Below are 18,779 nucleotides of genomic sequence, written 5' to 3'. Positions count from 1 at the left end.
GAATAAAAAAGACCACCGGTGCTTGTAAGGAACACTTAGCAGCATGTTCCCTAACTCGCCAAATGTTATAAAATACTGTTCCACAACTGCACACTAAAGGTGTCACTCCAAGCTCTCTGCATTTGAGTGCTGATGTTTACAACCACGCGAGAGCACATTGTGCCAAACATAAAAGGGGCTGGGAGACTTATAAACAGAAGACCTATGGCTTAGAACTGCTATTCGTAATGTGCGGCGCTCCGGCGTCAGTCTAATGGCTTCTCTGGAGTCATGCATACACACCGCACCTGTGAGGGAAAACCCTTTTCAGAGCTCGCTTTGATGATCGCACAGAATATGTGGCGGAATATGTTCACCTTTCCTGAATTGACTAGATGTACCTTTCCGTTGTTTGACCTTTCTATTTTCTTTCCAACTCTTTCAGCATTTCCAGCATATCTGTGTTTGATGAAGGTCTGTCAAGGTGGAGACTGTGATACAGTGGGACCGTCTGGTCACAGGGCATGCTGGGAGTCAGAGCATTTGGCGCAGTAAAAGGGAACAGACTCAACCACGCAGTAAAACAGGTATTTACTGGGCTTCATTATAATGTCATCTTCTCTCCCCTGCTGTCTTTCTCCATCCTGCTTCCCAGCGAAAGTCTTGATTTCTTCAGGCTGATGATATTTGATCAGCGGGAGAAGAGGGGGGTACGGCTTGATGATTCAGTACGTATTGCACGTCTGGGAACTCTGTATCCGGCGGAAAATGTCTTGAACGCTGACGAGATGTGGAGGCCTATAAAAACCCATCTCCAATTTTATCAGACTAGAGAGATGAATGAAAAACGATAGGGATGATTCACAAGAGGTTAGAGTCACGCTCTTGAGGGGCGTTGATCAAAGACCTTCTCTTGCATTTCAATTCTTCGCACATGCAGCGTCTGTGCCCCATTTGTTCATCCTATGGAAACTAACAGCTAAACGTAATTAACTAGACATTGACATAGGCAGGGTTGCCAATCAAAAATAGCCCAAGAGTATCCCAAATATCCAAACTCAAAATATGTAATTCCCATATGTGACTCTGCACCACAAAACCAGTCATTAGTGTCAATTTTTCAAAATTGAGATTTATACATCATCTGAAAGCTAAAGAAATAAGCTTTCCATTGATTTGTTAGGAAAGGACAATATTTGGCCGTGCAAAAAAATCTAAATATTAAGCAAATCGCCTTTAAAGTTGTCCAAATGAAGTTCTTAGCAATGCATATTACTAATCAAAACTTTTGATATATTTACAGTATGAAACTTACAAAATATCTTCATGGAACATGATCTTTACTTAATATCCTAATGATTTTTGGCATAAAAGAAAAATCAATAATTTTGACCCATACTATTTTTGGCTATTGCTATAAATATACCCGTGCTACTTAAGACATATTTAAAGACATATTTTACTGTTGAAAGCCAATATATCATGGTGATCATAAACACAGCTCAAGGGCTTCTTACCAGTGGCCTTTCTTCACAAAACTTGAGAAGTTGTTCACTTTCAGAATGACACATTTCCTGGTTTTACTCACCCTTATGTCATCCAAGATTTTAATGTCTTTCTTACTTGAAAAGAAATTAAGGTTTTTGAGGAAAACATTCCAGAATTTTTCATATAGTGACTTCAATGGGGATGAATGGTTTGAAGGTCCAAATTGCAGTTGAAATGCAGCTTCAAAGGGCTCTATACAATCCCAGCCAAGGAATAAGGGTCTTATCTAGTGAAACGATCGTTCATTTTCTAGAAAAATACTAATTTATATACTTTTTTTTTTAACCACAAATGCTTGTCTTGCACTAGCTTGACCGCACATATTACTAATCATGCCCATGTGACTTAGGTTGAAGTACCGACTTTGTGTTTTCAAATTGAATGTGCAAAGAAAGTCAATTGCACTTTACAAAAAAAGGTAAAACCATGATGTCGGATGATTTTGAAGTTGGAGGAGAAAATGAGATGGATTTAACGTAACAATTATGTAATTGATAAAGATGCACATTGCAGAGCTAGTGCAAAATGAGCATTTCTGGTTAAAAGGTATAGAAATGTTTTTTTTTGTTTTTTTTAAGAAAGTGACTGATTGTTTTGCTAAATAAGATCCTTATTCTTTAGCTGGGCTCGTGTAGAGACCTTTTAAGCTGCATTGAAACTGCAATTTGGACCTTCAACTCGTTGGCCACCATTCAAGTCCATTATATAGAGAAACATCCTGGAATGTTTTCCTCAAAAAACAATTTCTTTTCGACCGAAGAAAGAAAGACATGAACATCTTGGATGAAATTTGGGTAAGTAAATCATCAGAAAATTTTCATTCTGGAAGTGAACCTCTCTAACATCTACCGCAGATCATTGGTAGAATATAAAATATTTCAGTACAGCTATTGCAGTTAAATATACTTCATGCAAATATGTCAACAGTTTAAAAGTAGCCCAATTGCATGGGAAAACTGCAGACTTGGCAACCCTGTTTCTAGGGTTTTTTGGTAGTTTTTAGTGTTGATTTTCACATAGCATCAATATTTTTTATATCTTCTATCATTAATTATGAAAAACTGGTTTTAGTACAGATGGGTTTTGTACTAATTTCGCTTTTGCAAGCTTGGGAACATTGTAGAAGTTTCTGTAACATTCTGTAAAATCAAAAAAAGACAAAAATCATCCAAAGTACACTTCTAAAGTTTTATATGACTCACTTTTGTTAACTGTTTATGATTATGCTGTTAGCTCAGTTTTATGCACGTACTATGTAATTTTCATGCATGAGTAATAACAGACTGGCTTGTACAAGTTTTTTTTAGTTTTCATGACCAATGATAGTAATGTGATTTGCGTATTCAGCATGTCAAGGTTCATAAAGAAACATTACAAATAAAAGCAAAACAAGATTTTTATAAAAATTAGTTTTAGTGTTTCATAGTGTTTTTCATTCCAAATCCATTATTGAATTTACAGTAAATTTCAAATTAGGTTCCAAAAAAGTTGAATTTGAGTTTAAATTCTCAGAATTTCCTAAAACCCTCATATGTATTGTAAAAAAAGAATTTAATAATTTTTCAAAAATTGTAGAATGAAAACTGATTCAGGGTTCACACTCTAAGCCTAATGTCAAATTCCCAGACTTTTCCTTACTTTCACTGACTAAAAAGCTGAATTTCCATGACCTATAATGAACAAATCCATCCATTTGCAAGCTTTATGTACTTGTTCACTGACATTTTAGTACAAAACATACATAAACACTACTTTTTTTGTTTGCTTTTACCTGTTACGTGCACTTATTTTTTATTTCCACAGAAATTTATTTCTGGTTTTTATGCTTTCAGGGGTAAACACTCTGAAGGATTTTCTGTTTGTCATCAAGTTAATCGTCCTTTTTTTTCTTCACATTTAGTTTTTGCTTTTCTATCGTCTACTTTTAACACCCAATCTTTGAAGTGGTCAAAGCTCCTGAAATGTACATTTTCAAGTCTTGAAGCTTAAAGGTTTTCATAAGGCTTACAGGTAAAAAAGATCTGCTGAACACCACTTAATTTCCCAGAATGCATCATTTCAGAATGTATTTCTATGAATTGCATTTAAAAGGACAGTTCACCCAAAGATGAAAATCCTCTCATTAATTACTCACCTTCATGTCTTTCCAAACCCGTAAGACCTTCACTCATCCTCACAAAACAAATTAAAATATATTTTATGAAATCTGAGACCTTTCTGACCCTCCATAGACAACAAGGGTCCTTCCACAGTCAAGGCACAGAAACTTAGTAAGGACGTTGTTAAAATAGTCCATTTGACATCAGTGCTTCAACAGGACCCATGCTGTCTATGGAGGGTCAGAGAGCTCTCGGATTTCATCAAAAATATCTAAATCGGTGTTACGAAAATGAATAACGTCTTACGGGTTTGGAACGACATGAGGATGAGTAATTAATGAGAGGATTTTCATCTTTGGGTGAACTATCCCACTTCCTACCATTCCAACTTCAGTTCAACGTCCTGTGTGCCAACTCAATTCAAGCACAATTTGAGGTATGAATCATGTCAAAAGCACGCAACACACAAGCTCTGGGGGTTTGCTGGAAGTTACAGTGACGCTTGCCTAAGAAAGCACCACTAATTAGAGGACTGATTGGATCAAATCATGTGGAAGTAGCACAACGCCACCAGCAGGAAGCACCAAAAAATAGAAGCAACAGTCCTTCCTTTCTGACCATCTAAGCTTCTCCAACGTCAACAGTTGCTATTCCGAATGTGTTTGTGCAGCTCTGGTGCTCAACCGCAACCGACCACCCCACATCCCACCTCAGGGCTCCAATAGAAACCTTCCTCATTGATTGCGTTAGCCATTTTTAGTGGCGGGTCAGAGAGAGAGAGGATCGCTCTGGTGTCCTGGACTAACCTCTTGTCAACCCACCCTGACCAACCGATTGGAGCGGGACCACCGTAACCATACCAAATCATCAACAACAATCGGTTTGCCTTCCAAACATGCCTAACGCGTCCAATAGCGTGTGGAGATCGGCTCGGGCTTCGCCTGATCTGGAGTCTCGGGGCCTCGAGGCCGTATCGTGACGTGCCTGTGGGGGAAGGTGGTGGTTGATGGTCTTGGCTGAAGGAAGCAGCTGTCGCCGCTTCCAGACGAGATGCAGCCGCATCAGGGTGCTTCGAAACGGGGGAGCGCAAGCCACAATGTGGGCTCGCGGCAACGTGACCCCACGGAGGAAGCTGGGGCCCTGAAGTCATAAATGAGCTCTCTTTGACCGCAACACGTACTCGTGCACACGCACACACTGACGCACCAGTCCCCGGGTACCACAGGTCGAAGACCAATAGCACATCAATCCTGCTGTCAGAAAAAGAGCATATGAACTCGAACGAAAACAAAGAACGCATGACACAGAACAAGGAAAATGTGAAAACGGAGAATGATCGAAAGAACAAAGCCACGGCCAGGAAAAACACAGAAAACCACAACAAAGGGAGGGCCGCTGTGGCATTGTTGTCCAGAGGTCTACGGCAAAGAGGAAAAACAGCCCTTCCATAAAAAGTGGGACTTTTTGCGCTGAGATTCTCACAGACATTAACTGCTGATTCTGGCTTTCTGTTCGAAGCCGAACTCCACCACCCTGTCAAAACGGGGCAGGAATAGTCGATATGATGAAAGTTACATTAGTTTGCATTTGCGAATCACGCCAATACCTGGACATCATCGATGATATTTGGACTTTGATATCAAATATACTTAGTTTTTTTTTAAGGAGCACAGTCCAAAATTTAGAAGCACTAATCAATAATAAAAAAATCTGATAAAAAATTTGCCTTCCCATTATAAGGTGATTTTTGATTCCTTAAAGTGATTTATAGGGGAATTTTGTTTTTACCTTTGAAATGGCATTCTTTTATTTTAATCAACTTTATTAAAAGTATGTCATCTTTTATGTCTTTTTAAGCTTTTTTTAAAATTTCTAATTAAAAAAACAGAATAAGAACAAGTAGAATATATATAATGCATGATGTTTTACATACTATTTAAAAGGTTTTGAAAGAAAAAATTAAATATAAAAGATCAAATAACAATCCAAAAAATTTTTACAATGTTGCATTGTGTTTGATGTAATCAGATCACATGCCTATTGTATATTTAAATAGATTTTAATCTGAAAACCAGTTATAATTTCATATATAATAACAAGCTTTGTATTTAATCCGGAATGGGTCAAAATAAAATAAAATAAAATAAAATAACATGGCATTATGTATGATTAATAAAATCAGATTACATGCCTACTGTATATTTAAACTGATTTTAATCTAAAAATCATAAATATTTTTGTATATAATAACAAGCTTTGCAAATAATCAGGAATGAGTCAAAATAATAAATAAATAAATAAATAAATAAATAACATAATGTGGCATTATGTATGTTTGATTACATCAGATCACATGCCTATTGTATATTTAACGTGATTTTAATCTGAAAATCAGCTTTATTTTAATATATAATATCAAAAATCGGCCTTCCCATTATTAGGTGATGTTAGACTCCTAATTTACAGGGGAATTTTGTTTTTACCTTTGTAATGACATTTTTGGCCAATTTATTAACAGTATGTCATCTTTTATGTGATATATATATATATATATATATATATATATATATATATATATATATATATATATATATATATATATTATTATTATTATTTTTTTTTTTTTTTTTTTAGCTTTTTTAAAATTTCTAATTAAAACAACAGAATAAGAACAAGCAGAATAAGAAGTTACCAATCAAATGAAATCAGTATTAACAAAATATATGTGTACTACAGAGGTGGCACAGAAGAGCACAAAAGTGGCTTGAGGCTCAAAGGTGGCATGAGCGCAATCAAATTCATTAATTCATGTTGAGATTAGTGTTTATAACATAATTTTCAATACAGAAATATTACACAAATTAAATAACTAAAAGGATACTTGAAATGAAACTAAATCTGCCAGTAGGTGGTGGCAAGTCACTTATTTAATTACCGAATCATATCATTCATTTGATTTGTTCGAACAGCTGATTCATTCAGGAATAAAGAAAGTGACTGTCTATATGAATGGGAAACTGAATTATTATTGACTCATTTGTTTAAAAAAATAGAGAATTCAGGAACAAAAAGTCGGAATTGTAAAATTTAAACTTAAGACTTCAGAGAAAAAAGTCGGAATTTTAAGATTTAAATTCAGAATTCAAACAAAAAAGTCGGAATTGTGAAATGTAATGTTTGAATTCAGGGAAAAAAAGACGGAATTCTGAAATTTATATTCAGAATTTAAACAAAAAAGTCGGAATTGTCAAATTTAAAATTAGACTTCAAAGAAATAAGTCGTAATTTGTAATATTTAAATTCAGAAATTAAACAAAAAAGTCAGAATTGTGAAATTTAAAGTGCCCCTATTATGCCATGTTAAAGGTAGTTAATATTGTTGTAATAGTCTCTTAAAACAGGTTTACATGTATGCAAGTTCAAAAAACACTTTAGTTTTCTCAAAAATTAGATTTAATTTTACCCCGTTTCTAAATGATTCGTAAACGACTCGTGTGAAGCAGTTCGAAGAATCAGTCTCTCTAAACCCCTCCTTTCCGTGAGCCCTCACTGCTGTGATTGGTCAGATGGTGCAGTCCTTTTGGATTGGTCTACCGCTTCAGCGCAAAACGAAACGCCCATTGGCATAACTGAATGACAGCTGTGGAGACCTGTCAATGCATAGAAAAGATAGCCTCGATTTTACCCTATCAATTCGAGCCGGAGTCTGACGATGAAACGGTTGAAGTGGCACATCGACAAGAAACTGTTTTGCAAGCACGACTGGAGCAGGACGTTTCTCAGTGAGTGTCATATTATAACTGTGGAAAGTGCTTGCAATTTGCTTTTGTAAGCGAACCGGGCACACCTCTACGTTGTGAACTTCAACACTGTAACGTACAACCCATAACACTGCGTTAAGCCATCGTTTATCATTACTTAAACTAATAAGGCAGACAGACAGTCAAGCTGCATCAATCACAATTTTTAGACTACATTGCACTCACAGCTGAACAACAGAACTACAGAAACGCAAGTTAGCCGGTTACCAAGACATGTGCGGGGTTGTTACACACCATAACATACACAAAGACGTATTTTGAACGATCGCTAGAAAATACAATCATCAATTATTAATCATACTTACAGGTAGAAGTTCAGAGGAGCAAGCCGGTCCAAATAAACTGGGCACTGATCCATTTTTTAAAACCAAGCGTTTGGTGAATCTCGCGTTGTAACCCAAGATTGGAAAAACAGTCATCAGTAAAATGACGCAAACACAACACAAGATTGGCATTGGACTGCTGAGGTGTTGAAAAAATTAATGTTAACCACTCATTCTTGGTAGTTTCATCTTTCGGAAGGGCATATAAAACAAATTCACTCTCACAGCGCAGGGCGTCTTCTTGACATGATGTAACGTTAATCCACGTGAAAATGGTAGGCCTACTGTTTGTGGGCGGGCAAGTTGTTCGCGAAATTGAACGTGGGCGGACATTACGCAAATGTTTAGCTCGTGACGTGTGGCCGTTACAGAAAAAAGATTCGAATTGCTGACGACTCGTTTAGGCGAATGTGAGCCGACTCTTTTTTTTGTTAGACAAAAACTTCATTTATAGTGCACTGTCGGCATCACAACTTTGCAGATAGTTTATGTTCACATACAGCTACATGACACACTACATGAAATATCATATTTGAAAAGGCATAATAGGGGCACTTTAAACAGAATTCTGCGGGAATAAAAGTAGCTCTCTACACTTCACAATGAATCTCTTATTTACACTCTCTACACTTTGTTTATGAAAGGATTTGTGAGATATGTCTGTGATACATTACTCAACACTGCAAAAACACGTCGAAACATTTAAAGCTCCCCTCAGCCCAAACACAAATATGCTGATCGGTTCAGTCGCACATGGTGCTCCTAAATGTTTTTTCATAGTTGCACGAAGTAGTTTTCAGTCGCAAATGCGATGGAAATGGTCACACTGTAGATCCCTGATATCTTAAAGCCATAAATTCAAAAATAGTTCTTGCGGTCGCACTGAACAACTGTGTCCTATTTCATCATTCCATTATTCTTTCCTTTTCTCTTTTCCCAAAATCCAAAGCTCACAATGAGGGGAGGACATGAGGTCAGGATGTGCGTGAATGCGGTCTAGATGAGGGAAACATGAGAAGGCTCTTTACCTGAGAAGAATCCCAGCAATTCTCAAATGAGGAACCGGAGCTGACATCCAAACTTATATAATCGGAAGACGGATCGCTCTGAAGAGACACATTTCTAGGCAGCGCAAAAGGAAAACCTTTAAACGCTGCACAAAAGATTGAGCTATTGTGAATAATTCATGGTTTTCAGGGGACTTTGACCCTCTTAAAAGGTTGATGGGCCTCATTATGGGTTAAGTTTCAATGTTAAGACTATAACAGCCACCGCTCTCGTCAGATTTCGGTGGTTATGTGAGTAAAGCCTTTGCCTGAAATCCATTACAAGGCGCGGGGATTCATCCTGCATTTCAATTAGGCACCATCACAGGAGTGAGGTCTGATACAGAACAGGCTCAAGAACTGTACATTGCGTGAATAAACGTCACGTGGGCTTTACCTTGACCTGTTGAGAACTCTCGTTGATGTTGTCCTCTCGCTTACGAGCCTCTTCCATCAACTGAGCGTTCTTGCTCTTCTCCACCTGCTCTTTGTGCTTCAGGTTGGCAACCTTCTTGGTTTGGTCTTTCATTTGCCTGCAAGGACACACCAACAGACTTCAGTCAGACATGCACAGATGGACATTGCGGTCGATGGACACAGGAAACATAAAGAGAGAGGAATCTGTCTGTAATAACTAAAGATACAGCAACATTTTGGCAACTAGCATTGCCAAGGTTTGCAGAACGTATTCTCTGCATATAAAATATAAATAATGTATTAATTAATAAAAAATGTTGAATTAAAAAAATAATAAAATAAAAAACCAAATAAGGATAAAAAAAAAAATGCTGTATTATGTTTGGTGAAATCAGAACACATGCCTATTGCATATATAAATTGATTTTAATCAGAAAACCAGCTATAATTTTACATATAATAACAAACTTTGTATTTAATCTGGAATGAGTCAAAATAAAATAAAATAAGCTATAATATCAAGCTTTGTGTATAATTAGGAATGGGTTAAAAAAATAATGTAGCATCATGTATGTTTGATTATATCAGATCACATGCCTATTGTTTATTTAAATTGTTATTCATCTGAAAATCAGCTATATTTTAATATATAATATCAAGCTTTTTATATAATTAGGAATGGGTCAAAATAAATAAAATTAAATGTGGCATTATGTATGTTTGATTACATCATATCACATGTCTATTGTATATTTAAATTGATTTTAATCTGAAATCAGCTATATTTTAATAGATAATAAGCTTTGCATATAATCAGGAATGGGTCAAAAATAAAACATATGAAATCAAATAATAAAATAAAAATAAATAAATAAAATAAAGAATCACGGGCCGATTGGATATATTTAAATTTAATTGATTTAAACTTGAAAAAGCAACTATACTTTAATATATTTTACTTAGCAATGGGTAAAACCAAAAAAGATCAAATCACATACCAACTAATATTACAAGGCTACAAGTAGAATCCAAAATCTCTTCCTCAAAGAGTGTTCTAGACTTTTTTTCTTCTTTTGCACACATACAAGCAGTCAAGTACAAACAGAAGGGTCAATGAGAGGAGCCAAAAGCGGGCTAGCTTATTATAAATGACAACAAAAGGGAGCAGGACTGATCTGCACAGATCAAGCTGTGCTGCAAATGAAAGGCAGTATGTTTGTGTTTGAGCTCTGGGATTTTTCTCATTATCCTTCTCCCTTCTCCATTTGCTGCGGCATGGAAACCCGCAGGAGCACAAAGCCCCTACCAAAAAGGAAGGAATAAATAAATTAAAAGAGCATTCGAGACATTTTCATTTCTGAGAAGTGTCGCACCAACAGGCCTCGATCCTGCGGTCGCTCGGCCCCAACGAGCGTCAGAGCGCGAGAGTTTTCCTGTTTACGTGGCCGCCGCCGGTGGACTGCGCACTGGCAGCGTGGCGGCCGGGATCGGTTACCGTTCACCATCTTGACTTGATCAAAAAACAGGGAAAAACTGCGCCTCTGCCCTGCAGAACAGATGTACCACTGACTATGCCAACACCAATGTCTTTAAATGAGTAATAACACAGCGTTGTGGAAAGACCTCCCTCGGCCCCACAGAGCATTGCCCAAGACACACAATATGGGAACGTAATTGAAGAGTTATTATGCCGGCTTATGGGATATGACAAGCCACGTCTACGTGTGCCAGGAAAGCGGCACCAAGGTGCTCCACCAAGGTGCTTCAGAGCGTGTTCGTTGAAGCAAGGTGACGCCGAACAAGGCTTGGAGAAATCGGGCCAAGCCGCTGCTCCACTAGAACCTGATCATTCTTCTGGATGAGCCGTCCTGAGCACACTGGAGTCTCTGTGTGGAGTATTCTGGCTCCCGTTGCAGATACTTGTACAACTAACAACTGGTATACAAAGGTTCAGAGATCGGGTTAGCCTGGAGACTTAATGCTTACAACTGGTTTGAGCGTTTATCCATCTCAGAAGGTTCCTTTCTCAGAAGGTTTTCTCTTCTGTGAATTTGTGAATGCATGTCTCTTGGACAAGACGTGTTGACAGAGCGTAGGCGATGAAGAGGCGAAGCGTACTACTATTTCATCCACTATATTTGTTCTAATCATACATTTCTGCAAACGCAAACAGAAATCGGGCCTCGAGGCTAACAAAAACACAACAGCTTCTTAATTCAGCTGCACCAGTAGGGTGTAAATAACTAAAAGCAGCATGCTACTAACTTGACCACTGTTTCAAAACAGAGCAGATTTACCAATAAGCATGACAAACGCCCGTAGTCCGCAGTAGTGAACTTTGTCCGCTCTCTCTCCGCTGTTGCATTGGGAAATCGGATTCGATTTGGTGAATCAGTTCATTCACATGGTACGTGTAAATAAACGATTCAATGATTAAATAAACGATTCACTGATTTATTCAAACAATTCACTGATTTAAACAAACAACTCATTGATTCATTTAAATGATTCACCAATTCATTTTAAACCGAAATATTTATTTAAACCATGTTTTCGGCTCTGTTATATAAACGCATTTTCTAGTTTTATTCGTTAGTTCTGAAGTGGTCTAATTGCAGAATTAAGTAGTACCATCTGACAATTAGACTTCCAGAAAGTTTTATTTTTTTCCTCAAAAGGCTATTTTTAGTTACAGGGTATTTGCAGGATTTAAGCTCAAATTTAAGACTTTTTAAGCCCTGCACAAATTAAATTAATACTATATGAACGGGGTAGGGCAACATTTTAACATATTAAACTGTAAAATGACTGTAAAAAGCATGATTTACAGATCAGATAGAGGTTCTATGCAATGATAACTTCACATTTCAGCCTTAAAACCATTTTTAAGAAATGGATGAGTCGAAACAGTACCACTTATCATATTAATTAAAATAATAGAATATATTTAACTGTCTTAACTGTTTAAATTTATTGAATGTATTACCTTCTTGTCAATCCACTAGTTCACATTTACAACTGCGTTTTTTAACGTAAAAAAATGGGTTAATTTTCGCTTTGGTCTGAACAAAAACAGCAGACGGTTCATTGAAAATGCTAATTCATTTGCTTCCAGCAAGTGGCACTCAACTCATTGATTAATTTAAATGATTCACTCATTTATTTCAAACCTAAATATTTTTTTTAAATTTAAACACATTTGGGCTATGTTATATAAACACATTTTCTAGTTTTATTATTTTATTATTTAGCAATACCATCTGACAATTAGACTTCCAAAAGAAATTTTCCTCAAAAGGCTATTTTAGTTGCAGGAAATTTGCAGGATTTAAGCTCAAATTTAAGACCTGCACAAATTAAATTAATACTATATAAGAAGGGTAGGGCAACATATTAACACTATTCACATATTAAACAACATATTAAACTGTAAAATTACTGTAAAAAGCATGATTTACAGATCAGGTACACAAAAACAAAGTTTTATAAAATGATAAACTTCACATTTCAGCCTTTAAACCATTTTAAGAAAACAGTATCACTTATATTAATTTAAACAATTAAATATATTTTACTTTCTTCATTGTTTGGATTTTTTAAATGCATTACGTTCTTGTCGATCCACTAGTTCACAATTACAACTCTGTGTGTTTTAGTGTAAGGGTTGATTTTCGCTTTGGTCTGAACAAAAACAGCAGACAGGCTGATTGAAAATTCATTTGCTGCCAGCAGGTAGCGCTTTCGTAACAGAAAAAATATATAGATTTTCCTGATAAAAAAAGCACTTAACCTTAAAATATGCAGCACTCATATTTATTTAATGAAATCATAGCCTTTTGAGGTTTAATCGTTGCATTCAGCCATATCGCAATCTTGTCTTTCCATCCTCTTGAAATCATAATTAAGACTTTCTTGTACCGTTTAAGACTTTTTATGGCCTCAAATTTGATACAACAAAATTAAAGACTTTTTAAGGACCCGCGGAAACCCTGAATTAACTAGCACTACTACTACTCCTCAAAATGTAGCTTGGCTGTAGTTTAACTGTTTTATGAGCATCTTAGCAAGTTGCAGTTCCAAAGTGGTTTGCTAACTTAATAGCTAATAAACAAAAATCTAATAAAAGCACATGTTCATTCTAGAAACATCAAGCAAATTGCATTGTGCTGTGCTGTCAAAAAACCATCTTGAAGATAACATGACCATATAACAAAGCAAAAAGAAAGACTTTGTGTATGTGCTCAAGGGAGTTTGTGTAACAGGTCATAAATATACTGGAATGTTCCTATTTGGTGTTTCCAAAAGAGGCCAAGCCATCTGCTTGGCTCGGCTACACTTGCAATAAGCAGCTGACTGTTTTTATGCATTGCGCGCCAGCCTTTATTCAGGGTTTTGATTATATGTTTATATGTCTCCATTTGAGCTCTGATGTGATGGGATAGGTAACCCCATTTCACAGAGTTCATGGAGGAAACACTTCTACAGCAATAAAGAGGAACAGCAACATCTAATTCAGATGTAATTTGCCGGTCGTTCTGGTATTTTTGATATGCCGTGATAAAAGCGAACGATGGCGCAGGTACGGTGTACGATACTGAATTCAAAGATTCCTAAAATGGACCCAAAATACAGCTCTGCTTTATATTCATCAGTGGAACAGTAAAACAATGAACCACACAATATAGACACCCAATTGCATTTACATGAAAAGGAATATTTAGGAGATTAATCATCATGTAAATGCTTTGACCTAATCACCTAGATATTGATATTTTTAAAATCTAACAATATTAATGTCTGTATTAATTTGATTTTTGGGTCATCACTTGGGAATATCTGAAAATTGTGAAACCGGTATATATACATACATACATATACATATATATAAAAATGTTTTTATTTTTAACAATTTACATAATGTGCATAAAAATTCAAAAATTATTCATTCATTTTTTTATTCAAATTTTTTTTATATAAAGTTTGATGCCAGTTATTTATTTATTTATTCTGAAAGACATTAACACCATTACTCAGAAAGGATGCATTTATTAAAAGTGACAGTAAAGATATTTATAATGACAAAAAATATTTTTATGTCAAATAAATGCTGGTTTTTAGAACTTTCTATTCAAAGAATTCTCAGAAACTCACAGTTTTTTTTTAATTGATAATAATAATAATAAATGTTTCTTGAGGAGCAATTCAGCATATTAAAATGATTTCTGAAGGATCATGTGATACTGAAGCCTGGAGTAATGATGCTGAAAATTCAGCTTTGAATCACAGAAATAAATTACATTTTAAAATACATTCAAATAGAAAACAGTTATTTTAAACAGTAATATTATTTCACAATATTAGAGTTTTTTTCTGTATTTTTAATTAAATAAATGCAACCTAGGTGAGCATAAGAGACGTCTTTTAGAAATTTACCAACCTCAAGACTTTCGAATGGTAGTGTAAAAAAAAGAACAAAGAAAAGAATAAATACTTGAGATATTTTGAGAGAAAATCTCACTCTTATGCGAACACATCGGACACGCAAACCTAAATGGAAATATCTACGTATAGTAAACACAGCTACGCAAGTGTCCAAGGCCAGAGACCCCATTTAAAGGCCTTCTTTATTTCAATTTTTCCAATGCCAACATTTTCCTTTCCTCTAAATAAAAACTCCAGGATCACATACGTAACCCTGTCATCTTCCTCCTCTCTGTAGCAAGCTTTATGTTGCATTAGCGGCCATATTATCGATACTAGGAAAACCGTGCTATATTTGAGCGCCAGTGCGGCTTCAGGCAACGAGAGAAGAAACATTAACATTAGTGGAAAAAATGAAAAACAGGTAAACAGGTCTATGACAGGGCGGGAGAGAAAGAAAATAATCTTTCAGGACAATTTTGAGGTTGTCTAGAGGAAAAACACACTAATTATACATCAAAACGGCAACGTAGAAATCCAAACAAAACACACACTTGTGGACACAAAGGTGAAAACGGGTTCAGAAGAGAATTTCTGCACTCTAGTCTAAGCTATAACGCTTTAATGAATCTTATTTTCGTGCAGCTCAAACCCTGGAATATTATCAAAAATAGTAATTCATTATTTTGGTCCAGATCTTGAAATTAATAATTCATATACAAGACAGCTCCAGGCAATGTTTACAGGCTAAGGCTTGAAAGCTCTTTGAAATTCTCAAGATATCGGCTCAAGCGTGTGAGCAAAACATCAGAAAGTTTGCTAACTTTCGGCTATGAAGATGTTTTAAACTTTTGCATAATGAAGTCTTTGAAACACGCATCTACTAAACAAAAAAGTGCTTTTCACATACTCTAGGAAAGGACAAAGCCATTGCACCGCTAGAAAAACTAAAAAAACTACCCTGGACCACAAAACCAGTCATAAAGGATCGATTTTGTGAAATGTATATTTATACATTATCTGAAAGCAAAAAATAAGCTACTATTAATGTATGGTCTGTTAGGATAGGACAATATTTGACCATTTGAAAGTGAAATCTGAGGGTGGCAAAAAAAAATAATAATAAAAAAAATAAAATAAAAATATATACACACACACACACACACACACACAGAGAGAGAGAGAGAGAGAGAGAGAGATATAAACACAGAAAATTATTTAATTCTTACTATATCTAACAACTTCAATACATATATATATTTAAACTTTTACACATATATATAACAATGTACATGAAATGTGAATAAAAGTCAAAAATGTAAATTTCAATTAGTTCATTTTTTATTTTACATTTTTTAGTTTGAAAATATTAAGTTTGATGCCAATTATTTATGTATTTATGTATTTATGAATGTATTTATTTATTTATTTATTCTGAAAGACATCAATACTGTTTTTTATAAGATATTTATAAGGTATTGATAATGACATACAATATTTTTGTCAAATTAATGCTGGTTTTTATAACTTTCTATTCAAAGAATTCTGAGAAACAGAAAAATATTAAGCAACAACTGATTTTAAAAATTGACAATAATAATAAATGTTTCTTGAGCAGCAATTCAGCATATTAAAATGGTTTCTAAAGGATCATGTGACACTGAAGCCTGAAGTAATCATCTGAAAGCTGAAAAATAAGCTTACCATTAATGTACAGTTTGTTACGATAGGACAATATTTGGCAGAGATACAACTATTTGAAAATCTGGAATCTATGGCAAAAATTCTAAATATTGGGAAAATCACCTTTAAAGTCGTTTAAATGAAGTTCTTAGCAATGCACATTACTATTAAAATTTAAGCTGTGATATATTTACAGTAAAAAATTTACAAAATATCTTCACGGAACATGATCTTTACTTAATATCCTAATGATTTTTGGCGTAAAAGAACATTTTTGACCCGTGCAATGTATTTTTGGCATACCCGTGCTACTTAAGACTGGTTTTGTGGTCCAGGGTCACATATGACTCCTTATAAAACGTTTGCTCTTTCTCAAAATAATAAGAACCTACATTTCTAAACAATTACGTTCTGTGGTCACTTAAGTGGAGAAATGAGGCCCGGCGGGCATTAAAGCAAACGTTATTCCAAAGTTCAATCGCACCTGACACTTAATAACATAAAACAAGACCCAATGGTAAAATTGGGTGCGATTTGGAGATGAATGCACAAGGAAATCGATGTAGAAGAAATAAATCCATCACACTGTTAAGAGGAATTCTGGGTAGAAAACAGAAAGCCGTCTTGTGTTACGAAGCCAACGTGCGTTTATGAGCGGTCTGCGCAACGCAGAAGGCTGGAGATGGTTACCGCGTTTTCATCCAAGTCTTTTGGGCCCACTTTTTGATGTCATTTTTCTTGTTCGTTTCAGCGGCGCTGACAGAATTGCATATAAGAGTGCCCACACTAACAGTCCAGGATGGGATAAACAGCAAAAAGGTTGAGTAAGGACAAAACCCTTTCTGTTTATCGCAAGCCCGACCTGTTTGACCAGCAGAGAACGGAGTGGAACGCCATCAAAGGCTGTTTGAGAGTGTGTGTTTACTTCATCCCTCATCCCTCGCAAAGTCATCCTTTAATGTCAATTGTGTCTTTATATTGGCCGGAGATCTCCTTCCTGGAGTTCAGGATATGTTCGTGAGCTCAGGACTAATAAAAGACAGGAAATGTGGGTTCTTTCGCAGACTAGCAGCAGGTGGAGGAGAGCTGGCGAGAGCCGCCGCTTGATAGCGGAGCTCATTTTCACAGTTCTGTCTGTGGCGAGTGCGAACTTTTCGAGCCTAATAGACTTTGGCTTCTGAGAGGGCTTTGCGGCCAGGTGCACGACGGGGTGTCCCCGCGTCTCTTACGTATCGTCCTGTGCGGAGCGGATGATTCCCTCCGGCCCTCGACTAATCTAGTTAATCATGCGGTCGGCCCTGAGGCCGGGCCAGCCAAAGCTAACTGGAAAGCGCACAGAGACAACAGACAGGCGGAGGTGTTCCCCGAGCAGGCCGGATCGTATGCGCTCATCGACAGGCCTAGAGACGCAGACCTCCCTGTCTGTGCGGGATTGTGGCCTTCACCTGCTGGCGGGAACCGACAGCGGTGGACCAGCACAGCAGAACAGGCTCCCGCAATAATGAGAGAAAACCCAGAAATATAAGCTTCTACCGCTCCAGAATGAGTTACGCTGACTTGAATTACACAAACAGAGAATGTGGGAGAGAGAGGGAAAACAGAGGGAGGAATGACTAAATATTTTAGTATTTATTACAAAGACATTAAATATTCCTCAAATAATGTACTGTTTGCTATTCTTAGGTAAAACTGCCATACAGAAATTATGCTTATAAAATACTGAAAGACAATATAATTCAAATATTGTGCACAAATAAATTGGTATTGTGTTGTGTTATATTTTTTAATATTGGATGCAAACCAATCAAACATACTACAGACGTTTTATGTTAAAGACAAAACAGTTATGCCAAAAACTAATTAAAAAAAAATTAAGAAAACACAAAAGAATAAATTAAAATGTATATATTTTTTTAAATTGTATGCAATGTGTTGTATTGCATGTATGATTAAAAAAATAATAATAATCAAATATATTTTTTAAATTGTAGGCAAAACATTAATTATAATAATCATTTATGTCATAATTATGGTATAAAACTGAACAAAAATGTATTTAAAAAAAGAAAACACTAAAGAAAAAAAATATATTTTTCATATTGAATGATTCATATTGAAATTAGCCAAATATACTAAAGACTTCATGTCTTAGACAAAACAGTTATGACAAAAAAACAACAGAAAAAAAGGGAAAAAATAAAAATGTAATTTAAAATATTATATACAATGTATTGCATAGCATGTATGATAAAATAAAAAATACAAAACAAACTAATGTATAAAAATATATATTTTTAAATATATTTTTAAACTAGCAAGCAAATCAGTTCTCAACACTAATCATTTGAAAAATAATATTAAAAATAATTTAAAAAGAAGAAAAATAATATATATTTTTATATTTTGCAAGAAAATCAGTTCTCAACACTAATCATTTGAAAA

General features: G+C 35.5%; 1 protein-coding gene across 1 annotated transcript in view; it reads right to left on the bottom strand.

Annotated features, from left to right (window-relative positions):
- erc1b (ELKS/RAB6-interacting/CAST family member 1b) overlaps positions 1–18,779 on the bottom strand; it is a 226,103-nt gene that overhangs the window by 142,831 nt on the left and 64,493 nt on the right. The window contains exon 8 of the mRNA XM_073837702.1: positions 9,214–9,349. Within this exon, the coding sequence (XP_073693803.1) occupies positions 9,214–9,349 (136 nt within the window). The remainder of the gene's footprint in view (positions 1–9,213; positions 9,350–18,779) is intronic.

Source organism: Garra rufa, chromosome 4 (assembly GCF_049309525.1).
Source record: "Garra rufa chromosome 4, GarRuf1.0, whole genome shotgun sequence".
NCBI lineage: Eukaryota > Metazoa > Chordata > Actinopteri > Cypriniformes > Cyprinidae > Garra > Garra rufa.
Note: the sequence above shows the minus strand (reverse complement) of the source record. Positions and strands in the feature narration are given on the sequence as shown.